At 45.8% G+C, this 25,826-nt stretch overlaps 2 protein-coding genes across 3 annotated transcripts; both read right to left on the bottom strand.

Moving 5' to 3' along the window:
* Positions 1 to 105: 105 nt before the first annotated feature.
* rab18a (RAB18A, member RAS oncogene family) lies at positions 106 to 5,207 on the bottom strand. Its single transcript, XM_058059576.1, has 7 exons — positions 4,951 to 5,207; positions 3,639 to 3,694; positions 2,899 to 2,960; positions 2,682 to 2,754; positions 2,502 to 2,620; positions 583 to 649; positions 106 to 421 (listed from the first exon to the last, which is right to left on the bottom strand). The coding sequence occupies exons 1-7, from the start codon at positions 5,016 to 5,018 to the stop codon at positions 252 to 254; spliced, it is 615 nt and encodes a 204-aa protein (XP_057915559.1). The 5' UTR covers positions 5,019 to 5,207; the 3' UTR covers positions 106 to 251.
* A 712-nt stretch (positions 5,208 to 5,919) lies between these two features.
* LOC131108546 (integrin beta-1-like) lies at positions 5,920 to 23,427 on the bottom strand. Of its 2 annotated transcripts, XM_058059574.1 has the most exons (17): positions 23,161 to 23,427; positions 14,372 to 14,432; positions 13,163 to 13,248; positions 12,862 to 13,081; positions 12,621 to 12,791; positions 12,297 to 12,535; positions 12,034 to 12,189; positions 11,874 to 11,969; positions 11,432 to 11,521; positions 11,152 to 11,292; positions 10,881 to 11,083; positions 10,575 to 10,813; positions 10,136 to 10,358; positions 9,827 to 10,062; positions 8,850 to 9,016; positions 8,236 to 8,313; positions 5,920 to 6,764 (listed from the first exon to the last, which is right to left on the bottom strand). In XM_058059574.1, the coding sequence occupies exons 2-16, from the start codon at positions 14,430 to 14,432 to the stop codon at positions 8,236 to 8,238; spliced, it is 2,406 nt and encodes an 801-aa protein (XP_057915557.1). In that variant the 5' UTR covers positions 23,161 to 23,427; the 3' UTR covers positions 5,920 to 6,764. The 2 variants fall into 2 exon arrangements, with proteins under 2 accessions (XP_057915557.1, XP_057915558.1); XM_058059575.1 differs by lacking the exon at positions 8,236 to 8,313 and having other exon boundaries at positions 5,926 to 6,764.
* Positions 23,428 to 25,826: the final 2,399 nt, after the last annotated feature.

Genomic DNA, 25,826 nt, shown 5'->3' with positions numbered 1-25,826 from the left:
TGGTTTCAGGAACTGGTCTCGTCTCTTTGATAAAAACGACCTTCATTTCACAGTCCAAAGCAAACGGGGGCGAGACACGCGTCCTCCCACGCTGTGCAGGCCGAGGCTGAGTGGCGTTTAGCATTTGAAGCGCAGCTTTATCGGAATTTGTGCAAACGTATCGTCTGTGTGAACACACGGGCGTGTGGGGGGGGCGCGGACGGAAGCAAGGGTTTGTGTCACCGGGTGGCGATGCTGAAGAAGCCGTGTGTCTAGACCAGTGAGCAGTATCCACCACAGGCGCCACCTCCTGCGTCTTCATCGGTGAGCTGCACCCCCCTGCCGTGGCCGTCGCTCTGCCACAACCCCGGACTCTGTATGATCTTCTCCACAAGCTCTTCAAACGCACACTGAACACCATCCCGGGTCTTTGCGCTGGCCTCTGTGACGACACGCAGGATTGAAGTGAGAAGCAAGGTGACCAAACGGGCATGGCGGGAGAATGAACTCCGTCTACAGCAGCATTCCCCGGAAAGCCGTGGTGCAACAGCAGTAATACACGCCCAGTGGGTCTTTTCAGAGGAGGGAATCCTCCTGGCTTACCTATGAAAAGCATGGAATGTTTTCTTGCAAACTTCAGCCCTTCTGCCCTGTCTAGCTCGTGCTTTTCCTGAAACAAAGAAGCAGCAGTGGTCCTGAAACAAAGTAGGAACGGCTTGTTTCAAGTCAGCCGGGTGGAGCCGTCGGCTGCTGCGAGCGTCTCGGGGCACGGAAAGGAAAAGGGATTTTCCTTTAGTTGTCGTTGCAAAGAACGGAACCCACTGAATTCATAATGCTCTATTTAGCATCCCGCTTTAAGATGAGCTGCCAGAAATATGTGGGTGGGACTGCCATGCTCTTTTATTTCCCTCATTTGTCCACTGGCTCCGGCTTATTTTGGACATTTTCTATTCAGCCTGAACCTTTATACCAGGCTTTATGTGCTGTGCATGTCTTTGATCAATGGGAATGACAGGCTATGAAGAATATAAAGCGCAAGAAAAGAAAAACAACCCCACAAAAATATGATATGCATTATCGTCAACAATGTACTGTCAGAGGAGGCGTGAGAGGCAGCGACTACTTTAAATGTTACCTACTAACCTGTACAAATGTATCCGACATGCAATTTGGCTCTTGAGGCTCTTCAAGCTGTCATTGATGTCAAATCTAAGGAGTGTCAACTTTTCACAGGGTCAATTTTTAAGTTTGTTGTCATTATGATTTAAAAAGGTGTAAAAAAATATATATATTTTTTTTAAATAAATGTCTTCACACAACCACTAATTATGTGCGACAGGTTTTTGTTTTATCATTCATATTTTCTGAGAAAAGGCCACAAAATCTTAAATTCTGCAGGGAATTTTGGCTACAACAGTACCTTAGCAACAATTACAATCTTCACATTTTCACTATAGGGGGTGTTGTGTGTAGATTTTGCAAAAAAATGGGAATTTAATACTTTTCAAATGCACCGTATCTTTGATACAAGATACACATCCAAATTATGGATAAAAACCCTTCCTATCTGGGGTAAAGTGAATTATTATGAGTTAATATGGACATTTCAATTACTTGACACATTTGAATGGACAGACAAACCTCATTTTAATAATCTCACGGGACAAAATGGAACTTTGGAGTAGTCCATGTACAGCTAGTCATCGCACATAAAAGAGTTTTTGGTCGACGTGTTCTAATACTAAGGTCGGCAAAATGAAGGCCACTGACTCTAGACGCAAAACCACCCTCCACATTGAGGCCCCTATTAAAGGAAGTTTTTGGGCAGTTCTGCCCATCATCCACAATCCTTAGAGGCATGAACACGTGTGCGTTCTGAAGATACAAAAACTGCCAAAAAGAGGCAGCAAAGAACGCATGTAATGGGACCCAACTATTCCACCTGTAAGCCTTTTGGAAAAATCTGCATAAAGCGCCAACAAGGCTCCATTCCCATAATGTGAGCTGCATATTAACCAAGCTATAGCAGCATCAACAACATCGTTACACCCAAGAACTGCATTACTGACGTAGTGACACCTCGTCACACCACACTGGCTAGCGACTAGCGCCACACACTCAATGCCTCAGGCCACTAGCCAAAGGTAATGCTACATATTGGAGCCGTCTGGAGTTCATTTCTATATGTGAAATTGATGCATCATCAATATACCTGTTAGTACACGCCTACAGCATGGATAGAAAACCTTGGAGCTTTACGGATTTGGCGAGTCCCATTATATGCATTCATTACCTGTTTTTGTTTACAACACAAAAGAGAAACGCATGATCACGTCTCATTCGGATTTTAGATGGGCCAAACCTCCAAGTGCACTTTTCCTTAAGATCAGCTACTGTCAGATAATATAGGAATGGAACACGGTCCAAATAAAACCGTGTCCCGTGTTATGCACGCCAAAAATCTCAGCAATTGGATTTGTATAATTTAATAGTGGAAGAATAATAAGCAGAAAGCCGCTTACCTTATCAATTTTGTTTCCAACGAGCATTTTCACAAGGTCATTCCTCGTACAGTACGTCTCCAGCTCGTTCAGCCAGTTCTCCAGTTTGGTAAAGGTTTCTCGTCTTGTGACATCATACACTGGAACAAAAACACGGCTGTGCAATTACACAAAGGAAACACGCACACACCACTGTCCTACCTAGGATGACTCCTTGGGCTCCTCGGTAGTAACTGGGGGTCAGGGTTCTGAAGCGCTCCTGTCCCGCAGTGTCCTGCAACACACAAGCAGCTCATCTTTGACAAGGACAGACATTTGGAGCAGAAGACAATGGTGTCACGTGAGTGCCATCTTCTGGATACCAGCTGGAACTTCAGTCCTTAAAAAAAAAAAAAACATTCTCTGTGTGCACACTTACCCATATCGCCAGCTTTGCCTTATTTCCATCTACGGACATGGTCTTCACTTTAAAGTCAACACCTACACAATGAAAAGTTAAATGAATGATTGCTCACACAACAGACTGCAGGGCTCGATCATTGACAGGAAGGAGGTACCAAGTGCTCCACGATGAGGGAAAAAACAGGCACACCAAAAACCTCATCAGCCACCTGAAATGCTTGAAAAGTACAAAAGGTTTGCAGAAGACCTCCATGGAGCCACACTGACTGCTCGGAGCACGTGCCTGAATACAGTGCACCTCGCTGGGCCACAACAACAACAGATTGTGTAACAGTCTTCTCAGGATGTCAGGATCCTCACCTGCAGATGTTGCATCAAGCTAGTTTTCAGCAGTGATGTTTCGCTCTCCACAGCATCCAACATGAAATGTGTGTGTACAGCAGCATGTTCCAATAATGGATGTGATGTATCATTTGCCCGGCATTGTATCCTTCCACCAAATCAAATGATGAAACAAATTTGGATTCACATTCTTTCCTCGGAAAACACTATATTTTGTTTTTGTCTGACCTTTGAGAAGGAAATGAATGTAATAAATGTAACAATGTAATAAAACTGAGTTGCTGCTGTACTCTGGTCACTGGACAATTGGTTAAATGTCCTCTTTCCTTCTGCTGAAGTCATTTGAACGTTTGGTCATATGCGGGTTCCGTTTCTGTTATTCATTCATCTAATGAGCTCAGCGCTGTTACTCACCGATTGTGGCCGCTTGCTCGGGGTCAAACGTGTCATCTGTGAACCTGAGGAGGAGGCTGGTGACAGGATGGACAAAACACAAGGTTTAAACATCAACAAATACAGCAGATTAGCTCATCACCGCGCAGCGCTGTCAGGGAACCAGCCATCTACAACTCCTGCATGACATTGCCAGATCTGAAGGACAAAGTTCACCATTAATGACATCCAGTTAGTGCAAACATCTGGATGCGGCACAACTTCTTCCAACCAGTTGATGCTGAAGTAGCGAGTGAGGTACCGGGTTACAGATAATCGCAGACCTTTAACAACTTCTTAAAACTTTGATGTACACTGAAAAAAAAAATGAGTGAAAGGTATGATGCAAATAAACTCAAATGAAGTAATATCAACAATGGAAAAAATTAGCAAGAAATACACCGTTACCTGTAACGGAAAGATTGAGTTTTTAAAACATCAAATAGAAGTGAGCCTCACCCTCATCCTCACCCCCATCCTCCTACCATTGGTGGACAAAGCCGAGCCCGCCCTGGCGTTCATCCTTTTAAGACTGGCGTCAAACTGGTGCCATGGAGGACACTGCAGGCTCTTTCATTAACGCAGCTGACTTTAATTTCATGATCAACGCCTCCTTCAAGCGGAGGGAAGGAGCTCATCAGTGAAATCACCTGCTGCGGCAAAACCTGTGTCTCCACCCCCGCAGGAACAAGTTTAATACGAGCAACAACCTATTTGGACACCAGGGGGCACTGTTTAGCACCAAGATTTTTAAAAATGTATACGGCAGCTCTTGGATCATTACAAAGATATAATTTTACATTTTAAACACGTCTGCTCGTAGACTTTTTTGCACACGGTACAAGTCAAGTTACCATACCTACCGTCAAGCATTTTGTTAGTCCAAGCACGCATTAAATGTTTGGTCAATGTTGGAATGCCAATGACGCCAATTAATAATGCTACTTTGGTTTTATCAATACAATATTAAATGCGTATATATTCATTGTCTAACATATGTGCCGTGAGAAATGGGTACAAAACTATTCGAGAGCAACATTTTCCAGCAGAGATGTCACCACCTTATTCGGACTAACTAGCCAGCGAGCTAACGCTTAGTTAGCTAGCGAGATAAACGGCGTAATTGTCGCTTTCAATTGCGTGCGTTTACACTCAGGACAGCATTGGACATGGCAATACAATACAGGCTCTGAAACAGACGCTGACGGTCATACGTTACACGTTTAGATGCCACGGCGTGTGTCATTAACGCGCTAGCTAGCGTTAACATTTAGCCAAGACATGCGCTCCTTACCTGGACTTTCCGACGCCACTTTCTCCGATGATCAAGATTTTCAGCGTGGTCAGTATGTCATCTTCCATGGCCCTCAGCTCGGTGAACTGTCCGACTACGCAGAGCAAAGCAAACTAACACTTAGCATTCCTGTTTACTGCTTTGGGCTTGACATATTTTTTGGTGCCGAGCCCAATTTCCAACTATTTCCGCTGGTGCGATCTTGGGCTTCCGGTTTGTGACTCTTCGCGCGACCTATCGTTGTTGTCTTCTTCTTCGTTGTCGTTTGACGGCGGATGCAGACGTATGATAGTGCACTACCGCCACCTTCCGGATGTAAATGATCAATAATATATACAGCATATATTTAGATACACTATATACTCGATTGCTAAGTTTGGTGGCTTTTGTGAATTATAACAGATATTTTATGGACTTGGACTTTCTGCTGTTATAGATCATCGAATAGTTGGAATATATGAAGCAATATATGAAGCTACATTGTAGTATTAGATTTGAGTTGCTGCTATGAACCAGAGTCAAAGTAGTTTGTCCTGTAGAACCAAAAAAATAATTGGAATATGTATTAATTATATCATTCATATGACTAAAAATAACTATAAATAGATTGGTCAAACTAACCAAAGAATATATTATTTTATTTTAAAGTTCCTTGTAATATGCATATTACAAGGAACTTTAAAATAAAATAACATAGTATGGTATTTTTCAAAGTACTGACTAATGACTAATAATGTCATTATTGCCCAATGGCAATATGTATATTTTGGATTTATTAAATTGATTTTACAACCATTGCCTGTGGTGTATAATGCGGTAAAACAGTTATTCCAGGAGATGTAGGTAACTTCAATATGAAATACTCGACATGTCTAACCTTTGACTTTGTCTGTGTGCGTCGTCGGAGCAGTGTATCTCTCAAGATGGCGCCAGTTCTTCTGCAACGTTTGGATTCAACGTCCCAGCTCGAGTCAAGAGGCGGCCATCAGCGGCATTTTGGGACTTTCTTTAATAAATAAGTCATTACAGCATTGGGAGAGAAGGTGGTACTGAAATAAAAGGCACTTGGCAAACAATACTGGCAAGGCGTGCGTGTGCGTGTGTGTGTGCGTGCGTGCGTGTATGTATGTGTGTGTGCGTGTGGCTTCCGAGGCATGAAGGTGAATGACTTGAAACGGTAATGGTGGAGTTTTTGGCCAATTGGCAGACAGACAGGAAAAGGACCTGAGAAAGAGTCATCAATGTCATGCGTATGAGTGACCGGATTGCTGCGGAGTGCCGCGGTTTGATGATTGGGGGAGTGGTTTGCAGTCCCGCGGTGATGACAAGTCAACCGTATCATGGGAATAGTTCATAAGGCTTGAGTGCAATCAAAGCTGCTGGAGTCCACAAGACACTTTTCCATCGACTTACCCCCGTAGCTTGACTGGTACTGCATACAGTACACATAAAATACTGCATACAGTACACATACACACCGTGCGGCCGCTAGTAAAACACAGAAAGACACCACGGACAGACAGGAAGTGCACATCAGGTACGATATCCAAGAAGCGGAATATTTCCATTTGGATTGTGTTGCTAAAAGTCCTTTGGCAGGAAAGAAACACAGCATCTTCCAAAGTATATACACAAGTACTGTACAGCGCAAATACAACCAAAGCACATAAATACGTACGTGTTAGTACAAATAAGCAGTGGCCAAATGGTGCATGGTGGTGACGGAGCCAAGGCAGTCTTCATCTTCATCACTTGCCTTCGTACTTGGGGTTGACCACGGTGGTGACAGCACTCTTGTAGATGGGGTTCTCACCCTGCAGAGGAGAAGTAGCGTCACACACCACCCAGGACAAAGCCGTGGCTGATCCGCCTCCTGGATGAAGCTCAAATGCGCCACACAACTGACTCCTCCCCCTCCAAAACCTTTGCAATAAAAGTGATTCAGCTGCTGAATTCAATTGCCTTTGTTCACTAGCGACGGAAGCCATCAAGCTAAATACACATTGGTTAAATGCACTTGAAATGCTAAAATGGTACTCACGACTGTGGAACTATGGTGCGTTCAAGTACCACCGACAAAGTGTGAACTTTCAACGCTTAGTAGAGTATAAAGACAAACACGGACCAAAAGGCTGCTAAATGCTGGCCATTATTCTCTTATTCCCTAAAGACAACCCCTCAGGCTGAATGGGGGGTGACATTGGGACAAAAGACTAAACAATACAAATAACTATAGGAATGGGGGGGGGGGGGGGGGCGGCACTGGGGCACATTTGAGCTTCATCCTCGGATGCATCATCTGTTGTTATCAAAGAGGAAAGTGTGTTGTTGACGGAATATTCACATAGCACACAGTGGTGACATGCCGTCTGTCCATCTGTCCCTCCCTCACTCCCTCCATCCATCCACCCCTCCCTCTGTTCGTCCACCCTTACATCCATCCATCCATCCTTGTTGCCCCACTCCCATGTTCACACGGGTCTCCAACCACCTGACACGGCTAGCATGTCCAAGTTAGCAGCCACAGGTTTGGGAGTCAAACATCCACAGCACACGCATGCATTTTATCCACTAGCATGTTGTTGGAACCTCTTTATTTCCTACCGAGCAACATCCACACCCGATCCTATTTCATCCACTACTTTTACTCTGTTTGGGTCGTTTTTTTATTCCATTTACTGTAGTTGGAATGGGTATTTTATTTTAGGATATTATATTTCTAGCAGTATTTTAACCTTCTTTTTTGTTTTTTTTTACTGTTAGCTGATTGGTAGTTCATTTTTTTCAACACCTTTTATTTCTTTATCCTGAATATGTTTACTTATTTTATTTTCTGTATCATTTTTACTGTTTACTCTACTTCATTTTTATTTGAACATCTTTATTTCTTAGCTTTCCTTTAACATTTCACACGCTACATTCTGTAACCTGTTTTTTTTTTTTTTTTTTACTCGCAATAGCTTGGTAAAATGTTGTCTTTTCAACAACTTCATAAATAAAGTTTGAATTAGTAAATGTTGAAGTATGACGAGTGTCAACATGGAGTGTAATTCTTATGACATGACATATTATTATTATTATTATCATTATTATTAGCACTATGATGCACAACCTCTCCAAACGTCACCTGTTAACTGTCAACCAACACCATCACAAGTGCAACACACTATCACCACTATTATCTGCCTCGTGCTATTATTTCTTGCAAATGAGTGAACGGCAAAAACAAGAACACACACGTGTGAAGAAGCCATGCGGGAAGCAGAAAGGAGAAGGTATACAAACTTAAAGGGCATCTGCTCTACGTCCATAGTTTGGATTCTGGAACTGATTGATGGGACTCTTGTATATGGGGTTGTCTTGCTACACATGGAGGACGAGCACACAGAAGAAGAGTAAAAGAACAAAGCAGCAAGAGAGGGAAGGTGATGGACATGCCACTGAAGGCGTACAACTATTCCCACCACTAGGTGGCACTAAAGATAACCAGTACTCTTTATGTCTCCCACCACTAGGTGGCACCAGCGACGCAAGGCAGTGATATTGATGTTGGCTGATGTGTGTGCAGCAGACAGGAAGCAGGGAGAAGAGGAGCCGTGGACACTCCCAGCAAAAAGATCCAGCTCAGCTCCGAGTGCATAACATTGCCTAAAAAGTCCATGCGGCCCCCCTCCCACTTTCCCCCTCTATTTTGAAGGCTGTTCAAAGGCAACACATTGGATCTGTTGCTCCAGCCGGGACGCCACACCCCGCCCGCCATATGAAGCGTCTGTCTGCTGATCTCGTTTACTGCCTGGAACAACAACTCCGACCTCACAAATGGACCTTCACCCCCCCACCCCCCCACCCGTCTTCTGCATCGAGCAGCAACGCATCAACGCCCCACATATGACGCTCACCGTATCCCACTTGGCGTTCATCTTCTCCTTCTCAAACTTGGCGAACTCTCGTCTGTCGTGGATGATGGTCAGCAGCTTCCAGATGAGCAGCAGGGCTAAACCGATCAGGACGATACCGGCCACCACGCCTGCCACGATGGGGATGATATCGGGACCGGCGGGGCAGTCTGGAAGACAGCAGGGAGCGTTAGGATCAGGCCAGGATGTCCTGACCTCTTCTGGGGTCAAAGAGTTTGATTAATATACTTCCGTATGAACTTCCGTATCACTCTTTGCTCTTTTTCTCTCAGCTATTAGAAAGTCATACATATATATATATATATATATATATATAATTTTTTTTTCTAATGTTTAATCATTAAAATGTTGTAATATTTTCAAAAAAAATTGTTTCCTCATACTACAAAAAAGAACATTTTTTCTGTATCATTTGTAAAATGATATTAATGTTTTTGTCAAACTTTTTGTTTTAATTTTCCAACTTTCTTCTCATCCTTACGACTTTATTCCCGTCACATTCGATATTTCCCCAACCTTACAACTTTTTCTTTGGATTTTTTTTACACTTACAATTATATTTTTTTAAAATAACATATTATTCAAGCCTATGCTGGTCAAATGACTGGAATTGAATCATTTGTCTTATCTCTTTTCTTTTTGTTCTCATGAAATGATTGCAGTTTTCCGTAGTTCAACTTCATTCAACTAAAACGACATTTTTGTCATAACGTTACCAGTTTATTTTTGTTACATTTTTCTATCCATATTGTGACTTTATTTTTATAAAATGACTGCTGATCTGTCCATCATTAAATGTAGTTTATTTATAGTTTTCTTGCTCAATGGAGTAATTTTATAGTTTTCTTTCTTGTGAAATGATGTTTCCTAAAGTGCTCCGCGGGCCGGCCCTTGGACAGCCTGGCTTAGAAATGGTGAGAGAGAAAGAAAGTCCCGGAAGGCCGGAATGAGCTTCTTACCCAGAGTCTCCACCACGTGGACTTCCTTCTCGGTGTTGTTGTTGACGGCGTAGGTGTAGTAGAACCAGCAGTCGTTGGCGTCTCGCTCCTTGCAGTGCATGACGGGGTAGGAGGCGTCGTTGGGCTGGGGCAGCTTGTCCCGGTCCTTGACTTTGATCAAGTTGAAGTAGCTGCAGTCTCTTTCGCACGTTTCCTTCTTTTCTCCCGTGCCAAACGCCCGGCACTGCACGCACTCCCTGCGGGAAGCAAGAGCAACGCGCCCGGTTAGGTCGGGACGAGGGAGGACGACTTGGACGTTTGTTGGCTCACTTGTGTTCCGTGCACACGCCCGGACAGGTGGGGCAGGTTTCACAGGTGGGACCCTGAAATTTGGGGTCGGTGCACTTGCAGGTGCCGCATTCGCACTTCCCTCTGCCGTTGCAAATCTGCTTGTTGCTGGCCAGACACGTGCTGGTGTCCAAGGAACAGTCGCAGGCGCTGCCCGTCCACATGGGGTCGCACACGCACACGCGGCACTCGCAGCGCCCGTGCCCTGCGCCCGCAAGAAGAGCACGTCTCAAGATGTCCTTCCTACGGTTCCTACGCTGCAGGATGCCTTCCTAATCTCATTGGTCTTAATGCTCGCATTTCATCATCATTTAGGACTTTTACATTTGAATGATTGAATAACTAATAATATTTCATAATGAACGGAATCATTCCATAGATGGATTTACGTGGGGTACTTCCATTTTCCGACGTTCCTCACCTCCACACAGTTTGTTTCCCGAGCGGTCGCAGTTGAAGTTGTCGCACTCGCAGTACTGGCCGCTGTAGCGCTCCTCGGGGTTGTCCCTCTTCTTGCACTCGCACGTGCCGCACACGCAGTCGCCGTTGTTGCTGCAGATGTCGGTGCCGTTGTCTTTGCGGCAGGTGCGGTCCATGTCCTCGTTGGCCACGTCGTTGCTGCTGCACTCACACTTGCGGCCCACGCGGCCCTCGTTGCACCTGGCGGGGGGGGGGGGGGCGTGACTTGCCGCTTCCGCTCGCATTTCGTGGGACATTTCCAACTCACTTGCAGGCGCCGCACTCGTAGGTGCCGTTTCCATAGTGACAGAGGTCGCTGTTGGCCACGCCCTCCTTGTGGCATTCGCACTCACAGATGAAGTTGAGGGTAATCTCCACTTCCTCCGTGAATCCTAGCGGTTTAATCTTGATGGTCTCGGGCTTGCCCTGCCTGGGGCAGCCCTTGGACGTCACGCTGATGGTGAACGCCACCTGGAAGAGCAAGCGCCACGCTCCAAAGCACTGTAGCGGCTTTCCCAGACCTCGCCGAGAGTCCTCACCTCGTCTCCGATGGAGATGTTGGAGCACTTGCGTCCGTTCTCCCCCTCGCTCACCAGGCCGTTCTTGCAGCGCGACGTGTACGCGATGGTCACGCCCTCCGGAAGCTTGCTGTTCTCCAGAATGACCTCCGAGGACAGCGACTGCCAATCAAAGGAACAGCACGGATGAAATATTCAAGAAAAACATATTAGAATTGAATAATATGAGAAACTAAAAGGGAAAATTAAGAAAGGGATCAGACGAGACGAGAAGATGAAGGAGTGATGCCATCATGCTTACATTGTAGGCGTCTATGATGAGGTTGATGACGTTGCTGGAGTTGGCAGACAGGGTCCCCACTGCAGACTTTGGGATCAGGTTTTTCAGCTCCTGAGGACAAGAGAAGGTTCCTGTGCTGACGTATTTCCACAGCTGCGTTAAACAACGTAATGAGCATCATATGGAAGCCGGCTGGAAAGCAGATGGAAATCATCACAAATCATCTGTACCAGATGTTTGCTTGACTTTTGTGTTTGTGTTTTTCCACATTGTGTATCTTTCAAATCTACACAGACATAATAATCAGAGTTAGCAGCCACATATTGAGGCGCTCCTCAATGGTCATCAGAAGAGGAACGTTCAGGCTAACTAGAAAGCGTATGTCATAACCACCAACGCTGGAATACTGAAGAACAAATCCTTGCTCGACTTTCTATTGAAGCTTCAAAGGCCAAAAGCCGACCTGGTAAACGGGCTGGAACTCCTCTGTGACAGCGAAGATGGTTTGGATGTTGTTGTCACTGAGCTTCTGAACCAAGTGTGCGATGGAGGGATAGTCCTGGATGAAGGAAGTAGGACAGGTCAAGGCCGGTCTCCTCGTGAGCGGGAAGATGAATACTGACGTAGTAGTGGCTCATGGTGTAAGCGTTGTTCTCCAGGTGACACTTCCCGTCGTTGGGCAGCACGATGCCACCGAGCTTGCCGTCTCCTGCGAAGTGGAAGCCGGCGTCGGTGGAGAAGACCAGGAGGCGGGTCACATTCCTCCAGCCGATCTGATCCTGGGAGAGGACAGGATGCGTTGTGAGAATACTTTGTGTTGTCCGGGCAGGGTGGGAAAAGCATGGGATGGGATTCAGCGTGGAGATCCATTTGGTGGGCTGCGTACCCCGCACACAGCCACTTGCATGATGGCATCGAAGCCCCCCTCAGGAGAGTCCAGGTTTCCAGAGATATGCTGCTGGCCCACCAGGGTGTTGAACTTCTTGCCATCGCTGGTGAGCTTCAGCACGTTCTTGTAGCTGAAGGGGCTGGTGCAGTTCTGGTCGCCGGTGCACGGGTTGAGCAGCTTGGCCGGGGTGGTGCTGATGTACGGCATGACCGTCTTCTCCACAAAAGAACCAAAACCTGTCGAAGTCAAGAAATAAACAGCAGAAAGACGCAACGATAAGCCTTCAAACCCCTACGCCCTCACAGGCGGGTGAGCCCTCACCTATCCGAAAGTCTGAGGTGATCTTTGACATTTCCAGCATCAAGCTGGTTCCCAGGTTCTTCACGTTCTCCAGATCATCCTTCATGGAGTAGGACAGGTCCATCAAGTAGTACAGGTCAATGGGATAATCCTCCGCCCGCTTGAACTTCAGGTTGAAGGCCTGGGGCTCACCTGGGGACACGGACGATGTCAGGCGGCTGCGACACTAACCAAGGAATGAAGAAACGAAACGAGGCTTCACCGGATCTGAGGGTGAGGCTGAGCTTCTGCGGCTGGATCTGGGTGATGTCCTCCGGCTTCAGCTTCCCCGATGCCTTCCTGCGGTTGGTCACCATCTTGTTCTTCAGGATCCTCTTCTCTCCGTGAGGGTTCTCGATCATCTGCTCCTTGCAACCTCGGTTCTTCAGAGACTGCAGCTCGTCACATCGGGTCGACACGGTCTCGCCTTGTTTTAGGAAGTCCTGAAATCAGCAGTCAGCATGGGGGGGGTGTTACTTGATAGCAGATGTTGGCGTCACCTAGCTGACAGCGCTGGTGCATACCGGGTCTGTACACCAGCCGCATTTGGCCCCCGCCTGGATGCACTCCCCGCAGTACTTGGCATTAGCACCGATGCACTCGTTCCCCTCTGCGGGAAAAACACAAAGACAAAAGAAGAGGATGCAGAGTCAGATGGTGCAAAGTAAGCAGCCCTTTAAGCCCCCCCCCCCGGTGTTTACACATCAGTTCATCTGGAACGCAGCGGCTCAGTGGTAATTGGAGACAGGAGTGGAATATCCAGCCTCCATTATCCTCTCCATGATGCTTAGGCGGGGCTTCAGCAGCAGCCAATGATGTCATTACATTAGGATTACAGCGGCTACCTTTTATACCCCCCGGGGGGTCCACTGGGAATAATACATTTACACAAGCTCACCTCACTTGTAAATACCTATCTTCTGTTTTCATACGATACCGTAGAAACAGGAGCAGAGTCGTCCCTCGTTTAAATCACTTCCAGACCCAACCATGGTCACCAATTTCCATGAATTAGGATTGCTTATTTCTGAATGGAATACTAATGTAGTTAGAGCGCAGACAACCTGTTTACCACCTTCTATATATTTTTGTTTCACATCATTAGAGCCCTCTGGACATATATAGCCCTCTGGCCCTATAGTGACAGTTACACTCCGAGTAGCCAATATTGTAGACATCATTATTAGAGACCTCTAGACGTGAAATAACAGCCCTATAGTGACATTTACACTCCTATTAGCCAATATAGTAGACATCATAAGAGGAAAATAAGATATACAAGACACAAAAACCTGCTTACCACCTTCCATATGTTTTGTTTAACATTATTAGAGCCCTCTAGACATGAAATAACAGCCCTATAGTGACCTTTACACTCCTATTAGCCAATGTAGTAGACATCATAAGAGAAAATAACATATACAAGACACACAAACCTGCTTACCACCTTCTATATGTTTTGTTTAACATTATTAGAGCCCTCTACACGTGAAATAACAGCCCTATAGTGACCTTTACACTCCAATATAGTGGACATCATAACAGACAATAACTGATGTGTGGAGTTGAGTTTTAGCTTGGCGTGGCTTAGGGCTGCTTGAGTAGACCGTGTTAGGGATTCCTGTGGTCTGGTGCTTGTGCATCTCACCCAACAATACAGGAACATTGCTGGCATCTAGTGGCCAGTGTAGGCTACTATTTGTGTGTGTAATGGAGGCCAACAGGCATCCTACCTTTCTGGGCGCTGCAGAAGACTCCTAACAAGGTGGATACCAAGATCAGCTTCAGGTCCATCTGAAAGAACATAAGAAGATGATGCTCCATTCCAGTCTCTTTCAAGTATGACGCAATCACAGCTGATGGCGGGCAGATGACATGAACTCATTTCCTGGACAAAATGGCAGTGAGGAGCGGCAGTCTCTCCGGGCTTGAGATGACATCTAAGCGGCGGCGTGTGAACCGGAGGTAATGGATGATGTTGTGCTGGGCGGGCGGGCGGGCGGGCGGGGTGGGGGCCGGGCTATTTGCAGCTGGTCGCAGGGCAACAGGCAGCTAATTGAATTCAGACACACACGTACACACTCACATCCAGCGTGGCCTGCCTTTTCCCACAATCCCTTTGGCTGTAAATAGCCGCAGCTCCCTGGAGGCCTGGTCTGGTAATGCATATTGACCCGGTCCTCTGGTCAGCTGCGTCTGGGATGCAACGTACTAATGGCGACATTAGTTGCATTAACATTGTTTTGCATAGTATTTGCCAATTTACTTTAAAAAGCAAAAAAAAAAAATCATAAAATGATTCTATACTTAATAATTGCAAATCTACTACTAAAATAATACAAAGATGAAATGATAAAGAAATGTATCTTTTTGGTGTGTACAAGCGAGCGAGCACCACATCTACGGTCTCAAGCGTGCTGATCGGCATCGGATCAGCCTCCGCTTCATCCAAATGTCATTTCCATGTGGAACGTCAACACAATTCCTAAATCCCAACCCCCGGAAAGGAGTTCAGCCAGGGCAACATTGAGGACCGGAGTCTGAAATTAGGGAGCCAAGTGATGACTTCTTCAGAGTGTTTCAACGAGTGGCGGTGACGAGCTATTCATAGGGCTTCCAATAAAAGACTGCATTCCCTTTCTCTGCGGTAAAGGAAGCTCTGACGTTGAGTGTGTGTGGTGTTAAGTGATGCATTCCTCCGTCCTTGGAGTGTGTGTGTGTGTGTGTGTGTGTCCGTTTATATAGCCACAGACAGCAGACTGCTTGTCTACAGATTACACCCCTGATGCTGCATGGCGGTGTGTGTGTGCGTGGACGTCATGTTAGCATACGAGATCAGTCGCACAGCCATGACCAATGCCGTCACATGACACCCACACGCTTTGGTGCTTGCTCAAGGCAAATATCAGACAACACGTAGCTTCACTATTGTGTGTGTGGTGGTGGGGGGGGGGGGGGGGGGGGGGGGGGGTCATAAAGAATACTTTGGATTTACAGTTGCTGGTACACTGCATTATTCTGCATAATTGTTATTACAAAAACATTCCCTTCACAGCAACCACAGACAGCTGCAACAATTCATCTGGTCATTGATGATTGATGCATTGTCGGCCATATTTGTCAATATCTGTTCCATCCGCCATGACACTTGGATAAGACTGGAACGGTCTACTGTGAACGATTTACTATGTCTGAAAAGGGAAAAGGTCTTTCCCAGGAGTGCTGAAATAATGGTCCATAATGGTCCTAAATGGTCCTAAAGTCAGCTAATGTCTGTGACTAGACTGCTATGCCTAATAGCTAATAGCTTAGCTTTCATGGATGACGAAAGAAATGCACCAATATTCACATTTGAGACACGACAAATCAGACGACAATGACATTCATCAATGGAAGAAATACAAAATAGTCACAGACTGAGGGTATAATCAATTCATTACCAAATCATCCATTGATGCAACTCTTGCTGTGATTGGTCGGTTTGTTGTGTCTATATGCAACATGTACGTCCTTTCCTCCTCCTCTCTCACAGGGAAGACAAAGAGGCAAGGTGGGTCCCTATATTCGTCATCGGCACCGGAAAAACTGTAAAACTCTTTTTTAGTACTGGGCGAGTGCATAGCAATATTTCCTCAACGCCTGATATGACATCATATTAGTGTGGAGCCCAGATCGCCACCAACGCCACCATCATGCTACACGGATATGTTCTAGCAAAGTGAGCAGGGGGATTATGGAGGATGGATAAAGGGCCAAGTCAGCAACGGCAAGCTAAGTCTGGGAGATCTTTTCCTCTGGACTCCAGTCAGCAGCACCAAGTATGGAAATGAGCGCCGCCCTTTCCTGTTTTCCCTTCTTTTCCATTCCTCCTGAGCACGTCTGGGGGAAGAAGGGATACTCCAAGTGCAGGAAAGCCCTGCTTTAATCTGACAAAGGGAAGCTGCTCCGATGCCAACTCTTTTTATTTTACATACTGTTGCGGTCCAGAGCTGCTTCACTGGCACCGGGACTCTGAATCATGACTTGGAGAGGGGGTTTGCTCAACTAACTGCCTGGAGATGAGGCTCCAGTTAAAGGACAGCAGAGGCACTAATGGCGCATGGCTCATTTCTCATGCTGAGTCCTTCCTGCACAGCGTGTTGGACTTTCATGGTGGACTTAAAAAGGAGCCCTACTTTCCCAGAAAAGGGATGGTTCTGTTGCTTTGTGTAAAAATAAAAACTTGCAGCAACGTACTGGAGGGTTTTTTTTTTTTGCAGGCCCATCACATCCTGCGTTTGGTCTCTGGCATATCTTTGGCATTCCACACTCCCCCTCCTTGCTTTCCTTCCTCTCCCACTCACACCACCATCCTCCCATCATCATTCACTGCCTACTTGCCCCACGTCAGCCCCAGCCAGCCTGCGACCTTCTGACTTCAAACGACCTTCAACAGCCACGAGGAATAATGGAATTCCGAGACATGACAAGAAGTCTGACAGAGCTGAAGGAGAATACCAAACAGGGTCCATCCCGCCCCCCCATCACCATCCGGAGGAGCCTCTCATGGAGGACAAAAGCAATGAATCAGGCTGTCCTCTGAGACCATGAAAGAGGATCTGACCCTAAAAGTGTCCCAACTCGCCGCCCTCTCCTCCATAAAAGAGGCCCAGTGTGACCATTTATCCTAATGGGACAGACGTTGCCGCCTTCAGCGTTTAGCCGCTTCCTCGCCTGCAGGACATTCACACCAGCAGCTACGACGTCACGACAAGAACATACTTCCACTGGACTCAACATTCTTTTCTTGGGCCGTCAGGGGTGTCACGAGACACGAGATTGGGTCTACGAGACGAAACGAGACTTGAACATGACTTTAAAGAAAAGTACAATTAAAGAATATAACAATATATTGCAATCTACTCATTTAATTTCTGCTACGTTACACTCCTCTGCACTACACCCACCAAGACAAAGAGACCGTATGGGTGACAAAAGGGCTCACTCCGTTCATGCCATTGTTCTACAGAACACGCCAAGGCTTTGCCTGTCTGGAGGCGAGAGGTGTGATTTGGCAACATATTAAGATTATTTTCATTCATCGAGTGATGCATTCAATATTATCATCATCATCATCATCCCGGGCCTTCTGGACGACAAGTCCTCACGTTTTCATCCCCGGAGATCTTGTGACACCCCGAGTGAACAGAGATGCTAAGCTAATGACGGAACCAACTACGTGACGTTATTAGAAGCTCCCTGAGCTCATATTTATTTTTACTTTACTCGTTCAAGCGGGGGTCTCAAACTCACGGCCTACACAGCAAGCCACGGCACGGACAATTTAAACTCTCTACAAAAAGATGTCGGAAGCACAGTGATCTTAAATACTCTGAAACTTCTACTACTAGTGAAATACTTTAATAAAGTTGTGAATGTAAAATGCAGGGTAATGGAGAATAGTGTAAATCCACAAGTATTGGTACTGACTAGCGACATTCGGGTATTGTGACAACCCTAGCACCAACATTTAAGAAAAATATTCTTCTCATGGAAAGAACTATGAAAAACATTGGCCGTGGAGTGGAAATTGTGATCCAGAGAAAGGAATGTCAAACCAAGAAAGCTTCCACCCACTCTCCTCTATCCAGCATGGAAATTCCTGCTCGCTTCGGTGCTGGTACCAAATGTCGTAGGGATGGGGCTGACCCCTGCAGTCATTCACCGATTAAAATGACCGATAAGAATGTTAAAGATCAGGTGGTCACAACAAAAGGTCTTTGACTGCCTTTTCCAAAATAAGCCACTGATGCTCCTAATCATACATAATTTAATAATAGGAGTTCATGAGCGTCTTACTGTGCTTGACGACAGACGTGAAACCCTCAGCCGCGTACTGTATGGCGGCCTGAAGCCAACCAGCGTGCCGCTTGTGTGGGACAGAAGGTAAACATACGCCGGCGCAGGGCTCGTGCCTTTCCTGACCAATCAACAGCCTGTACTGCAGGTGGCGCTGCTTCCTGTCCACCAGCTTCCAATCCTTCCTGGCGATGACGCTCCTATGGTGACAGCTAGCCCACCGGGTCCATTGAAACAATCATCCACAGCCTGGGGGGGGGGCTATTCGTGGCTCCGTCCCACTGGGGAAAATAGTTGTGCTGTGCTGAAAAGATATTTCTGACTCATGCTTCCACCTGGCGCCTGCAATCACTCAAAAGGCGAGAAAAGAAGCTCACCTCCCCTCAACCCGTAGACGCACAGGAAAATCATTTTCTAACTTGTTTGTGGCAGCTAACTTCCAAACAAGGACATAGCAAAGGTGCCGTTCCTCTCGTTACCTTCATCTGCTTCTTGTCTTGCTCGGCAAGCCGTCACTCAAAGCTGGCAGGATGGGCAGGATTCCTGACACCGTCAAAGCTCCGCTATCAGACCGGGCAGACCACAGAGTGGTTCCCGTCTGAGTCCCTGCCCCCTGGCCGCTGCGTTCCCCGAGTTCCTGTCCCTCCAGTTCAACCTGGAGGGCTCACTGGGTGAAAAGGATGCAATGCCCCAGGCACACCTCCATGTGGCGCTGTATCCGGGCACACAGACGGAACCACGTTTGCCGTCTTCTGCGTTCCAAGAATGGAATGGTCTCAGCTTACGACAAGGTGGAATTACATCTATGACTCATTTTGGAGAATAATACGACTAAATATGACAATGACCACGGTGGTGAGTCACGCCAGGCCAAATATGACGTTGGCTCACTTCTGGTCACGTGACAACAGTGGGGTTGGTGATGTCATCATATTCAAACCATCACCACTTCAGGACACCCAGAACACCTTTTCTGTGCGAACGGCTGAAACCTCCCCTACGCTTGCTGAGCTGCTCCTTCCTCTGCTGAGAAACACAGGAAGCTGGATCACACAGGAAGTCTGTATTATGTTTCTGGAAAAGCAGCCACGTCTGCCCCACACACCCTTCCCCTGCAAATGAGGCATGAAGTGACACGGGAGGAAACCAAAGGCAAGCAAAGAAAGGAGTATTGGGAAGTCTGGGTTGTACTGCAGAGCTTTTGTGACGTTAAAAGCGATAACGCCGCAGCCACGCTCGGGAACTTCAACATCTGCCCAGATATTTACTCTCTGGGATCGCCAACAGGAAAGGCTCCTCCGTCCAGGATGAAAGATGACAACATGTCTGCAGTCTCACACAAATACAGCTGTGAAATATTCATCAGGAGCTCCGCTTTAGACCTGCGGCGACCCGTCCCAGCCGTCACGTTCTTCCTACTACTACTGATGTCACTTTCTACAGAAGGAATCAGTGACCCAGTGAGGATCCAGTGACCATATAGATCCAGAAACAACATATGCATCGTGGAAATAAGATCAGTCTACGCTAAATGGACTCTGGCTTGGCCCGTCTGTGATGTCATCAGCAGCTGCCTGTCCTAAGTCTTTAATCGACCTTTAATTGTCATTGACATGCATCAACTATTCTAAATGTATATCAATGACGAATGAAAGGCAGATATGTAAATAGCATCCAGCACATGCCTGAGCTAAAGCAGCAAAAGCAGCAAAAGCAGCAAAAGCAGCCCCAGTGCAGAACACGAGCTAGCTACAACAGTAGCCGACCCGTCATGAAGAACACGAGCTAGCTACAACAGTAGCCGTCCCATCATGAAGAACACGAGCTAGCTACAACAGTAGCCGACCCGCCATGAAGAACACGAGCTAGCTACAACAGTAGCCGACCCGTCATGAAGAACACGAGCTAGCTACAACAGTAGCCGACCCGCCATGAAGAATGTCTGCCAACTACTGAACAAAGTGTGCTCCTGCCATCAAGGAAAACAGTAACGTCAACGTTGGGTGTTAATCCGAGGCGGCCCAGCTGTGGCCACCTCGGCTTGAATGTGCAGAATCCGACACGTTAATGACAAACAGATGCCGTTCATTAAGGCCCGGGCCTGACGCTTGAACTAGAAGGCCTCCATTTCCGCTAGCGCTGCGGACCAGGAACAGTAAGCACTCAATGCTTATGCTTTCCCTCCTGGGAGCAACACAAAGCTGTCATGCTTCATTTTCAAGATGTGTGAACCAGAAAGGACAAACTGACGTGAAGCAACAGACTGACTGACAGGCTGGGAATGACATGACGCCGGTTCGCTCACAGCATTCCAGCTTGCTGTTGTCCGTGTGGAAGTTGTGCATGGAAACGGACGGATCACAGTGATTGACTGATACCTCGGAGGCAGCTGTACTTGTACAACACTTTCAGTTCCTAGCTGGGCGATTCATCTTTTCCCTACTCCTTCTATTTACAATCCGTGCCATTGTGCACGTCTGATTGCCACTCCATTGCCACGGAGTGTCAGAAAGAGCCATTCACTCAGGCGGAGAACAGCGTTTGCATTGTTTATTATGTCACTGCTTCAAGCCATCCTGTGAACTTTTAACAACATCTCCTTCTTCGCTAGGAACGCCATGCTGCCATGTGGAGGTTTTCAAACTGCAAAAGCAATCACAGCATTATCAACACTGAGAAGTGAAAGAAGATGGATGATGTGGCTGAGGTCCACCAGTCATATTTCTAACCAGTTTTAAAATGGAACCTGGTGTATTCTCACGCTTGTCTTCAAAAAACTAATGCCCATGTTTGTGGTTGGGAAGACATATCGTCATATTCATGTAAGATTTTTTAAAGATTGATTTTGTTGACACAATCAGAAAAAATGTGAGAATGTCTGTTGATGGTTAAGACGAACTGGGAGTAAGAATAAACGAATAAATGTGCCTCTTGTCCTTATTTCACTCTGAATTTGCACAATGGTAAAATATGATCAAATATCAAACAGTACAACACAACCAACATGCTTTGCTAAACTAAGCTAACACCGCTAGCTTCCTTTCATGCATCAATTTCCACCAGATTCTGCGTTCAATAGTAGATTGTGTTTTTATTGGCTAATTGTGTGATTCCTTCCATGCAGAAATCATACTTGTGAATAATAAGCGAGTTGTGTATTCTACAAAGACGGGCCGTGAAAGCCAAATAAACACATCTGTTCCTTCCCACAGACCAGGCTGTGACAATAAAAACATTCTGCTACTATTTTTCCACCGACGTAACACGTTCAGTTGGACCCTTGCGAGCTGAGGTTGGCTTTAACCACTCCTCAGAGGGGCGTTGGGGGCTGTTTTTAGAAACAGGCCACCGCCCACAATACATTCCCACTAAATGTGGGGCAAGCTAAAGGAGGGAGAAGGCTAACGTGTTGGCGGAGTCGAGCTCCATGGAAGCAAAGCAAGACACCCGAATGACTAACTGCAAAAACATAACATGTTGAGGATTTGACAGGAAGGTGGTACATTCATCACGGTGGTTGCACCAGAGATGCAGGTAGCGCATGAGAACTGTCACATGTCCAGAAGGAAACCCCTGATGTGTCTCGTAAATCAGGTGGGCGTCCGACCCATAGAGCAGCAGCTGTTCCCTGGGGGGCTTGGGGTCACGTGCATTTAGCTGATGCTTACTACCTTCGAGAAGCTAAACGCACCCCCCCACGGTCCTCCTCAATTAACCTTCCATACCACCCCCGCCTCCTTCCCTTTCTCATTGCAACGTCCCCACGTTCCCCCTGTCCTTGCCTCCCGCCCCGCATCCATTTCCTTGATTAAATCCATCCTGTCCTCCATCGTGTGGCGCTCCCATCCTAATCACGTACAGCCTGACGCTGGGAATGTGTCTGTGTCCTGTCCACATGCCCAGGACCCACACCACGGGATGGACCTGCTTGGCTGCTCCACATCTCCATCAGCAGCATCCTCCCCCGAATTCATAATTATGAAACTCTGTCATGTGATGTCCAAACACACGACCTGTCGCACGCCATCCTCGACGGATGTCGACTAGGTTGGAACAGGTGAGCTCTGGCTCGTACATCATCGCCTTTTCCTGACATCCTGGATGAATTCAAGTGTCCCTTCCCGTCATTCCGTGTATTTTCGTTGTGCAAGGTGGTGGCTATCATTTGTAATAAAGATGTTGAAATTATGACTTTTTATTTAGATTTTACTATATTTTGTGCAAAGCTGGAGGTAAGAAGGACTGGAATAAATGAGGATTTGACCAAGTCTACTTGTTGCTTTGTCATAATGAAATATCAAGACGTTGGCCCAGCAAGGTGTACTGTATTCGGCCACACGCTCCGAGCAGCCCTTACAAAACAAACCTTTACAAACACTGCAGTGATGGCGTTTTTTGTTTTCTTGGTGTGTATTTGGACTTTGAGGATTATTTCTGTACAATTAACAACTGACAGAGGTAATACTTAAATGGGCTGAACATTAAAAATGACCAATTGAAACACTAACCGTTGTCTTTATTTCAACACTACTTCAGATGAAAAATAAAACACTACGGTTGTTACAAAAAGTAGGGATAAAGTCCCGAATAATCACACAAAAGTGACCCTAACAGGAGTCACAACAGGCGTGTTACCGTAATAATAAAAAGACTTTCCCTGGTTTGTGAAGTGTGTGTAGTTTACCTTCGCGTCGTCGTGTTATTGCTCCTCTGCTCCCCAAGAAGATCCACAAGCGGAGGCAACTCGCTGCCCTGTTGGCACCGCAACACGTTCCCCCAGCAGAAAAAACCTCACCGTGGATTCCCGCTGCCGCTCATTACATCCAGCGTAAACATGGACACGACCTGGAATTAAAAAAATCGAATAATATCCAGAGAGTTCTTACTGTGGGGAAGCCACGCTGACGTTTGGGCAACCTCCTCTGCTGCAGCCAGCCTGCTACTGCCACACTGCTACTGCACACGTCAATCTCTGCTATATGGCTTTCCGTTTCTTGGCAGCTTTTCAAAATAAAAGACATGGCACAGCTGGTCTTTGTGATTTCACCACAGTATCTTATCAGCATGCCGTCTTAAGCTGTCCATAGTCACAGTACAACGAAAATATACACAAGTTCTGTCCGTTTGGTCTCAATTTGAAATATTATTGTCTGCATGTGCTTTTATTTTGACAACAATACAATATGTGTTCGGGTTTTAGAGCGCTTGACACTGGTGAAAGTCAGCACACGTCATTCCAACACAATTGACAGCTTTATGTTTTTTTCTGTTTATTTTTAATTTGTCTATACTTATAAATATGTATTTAGGATTAAAGTTTAATTTCATGTCATAAAAACCGAGTCTTTATCATGTTTTCTATGGAGTCTTCACACTTTATCAACGTCCACCTAGTCTTTGGGGAAAAGGTGCAAATGAACCACCATGTTTTGTTGGCTCAACTACAATTGTTATAATAATAATAATATATAATTATAATATAATTTGTCGTGGTTGTGTTGTTGTGTATCTTCTTTGGAACTACTCCCGCGTGACTATCAATAACATCTTTTTACTGTGATATATTTTAGAATATATAATCATGGAATTGTTATTTTGCTGACATGTTTATTATCTCACAACTTCATGGAAAATCTTTCTTCTTCAGCACAGGACACACACACACACACACACACACACAAGAAAACACATGAAAAAACAAAGCATCGAGTCCGGAAGGGCCTTGAATCCTGTTTAGTCTCCAGTGAATGTTTAAGCAGGGAATGCTTAACCCCCCCCCCCCCCCCCCCCAGAGCCCCCTGAGACGCTCACAAAGCGAAATCTGCACTTAAAATAAAAGTCTATACTTATTAAATTAGCATTGCCTGTCCTTCCAGGATTGGACCGGCATGGTTTAGGCCTCGGAGGTTTGACTTTGGGAAGCTTGTACAGGAGGAATCATATCACACCACCCACAATGCATCTGATAAGCACATTACAGTAACATCATAAGCTGCCCGAGGAAAGATAAAAACTTTGTTTAGATGAGCAGCAGGATGTGATAAAGATATGCATCATGCCCAACAGGAAGTCAAACGTCATCACTTCCTAGCACAGTCACTGCTCAGGCAAATGAAAACAGAATATATCTTCATTAATCTGGTATTCGACTTAATCAGAGCCCTCATTTCACTTCGGAAATGTGTGTACTGCACACATAATGCAATATGATTTTTTCTATGAAAAATCGTGAACTCTAGTGCCACCCCGTGGTCACCAATGGTCACTGCAACGTCAACTAATACTCTAAAAACACAAAATATTGTTTTTAACATGCACTGCTCTTTAGGAAACTATTCAGTTATTAATAACTAACAAATGCTTGCAATATATGGCCCTGTGTCACCAGGATAGCCTTTTATAACATCAATTATTATAACGTCAATTATTATCACTACGACTATGTTGTGCTGCTTTGTTGAGTCGCCATCTAGTGGCAACATTTAGAGTTACACGTACAAGGTATCCCAGTGCGTTACTCTCTGTCCTACCTTTGTTATTGCATTAAATTTATTGGATTATTCATGACAGGATTCCTTATTTATAAATGGATAGAATATTTTAGGAGTTTGTGCACTGAAAGCCTTATACATGAAATGATTAAATAATAATTAAACATAAACTTAAGAGCAAATAAGTAGTGACAATATAGACTCAGAAGTGTTAGCTTTGGGAAATGTAAATAAGTGAAATGACTGACACCTAGTGGCCAGTAGGAAGTACTACATCCTAGTACAGTACCTACCGTATTATACGAGTTCCGTCCATCCATGTATTTTCTATGCCGCTTATCCTCACTAGGGTCACGGGGTATGCTGGAGCCTTTCACCCTGGACTGGCCGCAGGACACGTACAGGTATTGGCAAACAATCACTCACGGAATGCGGGATGAAACTGGAGGAACCGGAAAAGACAATGAAGAAAATGAAAATGCAAACTCCACACATGGATGCCCAATGAAGAGATTCGAACCCAAGAGGTCCTACCCGCAGGAACAACACGCTAACCACTCTTTCACCTTGCAGTGTTTCTTTTTGTTCGAACCACATATTCATGATGTTCGGAGTATTCCTGAACGCATCTCCCAGCAGTCTCGTGACGATCAGGAAGTGTCGTTCCGAACTTCCGATCGGTTTGTGCTTTTCGAAGAACCAAAGGCCAATAAAATAGCAGCTGTGGGCTACAAACGCCACTTTTATAGGTACGAGAAGTAAAATACACAAACAGCACTTAGGAAAATGCTATTTTAAGACGAGTTTTACCTCAAGTGATTGGTATCGCCAGCAGAGACCACACGTCTGGAGGGGTTAA

This window comes from Doryrhamphus excisus, chromosome 21, assembly GCF_030265055.1.
Source record: "Doryrhamphus excisus isolate RoL2022-K1 chromosome 21, RoL_Dexc_1.0, whole genome shotgun sequence".
Classification (NCBI taxonomy): Eukaryota; Metazoa; Chordata; class Actinopteri; order Syngnathiformes; family Syngnathidae; genus Doryrhamphus; species Doryrhamphus excisus.
Note: the sequence above shows the minus strand (reverse complement) of the source record. Positions and strands in the feature narration are given on the sequence as shown.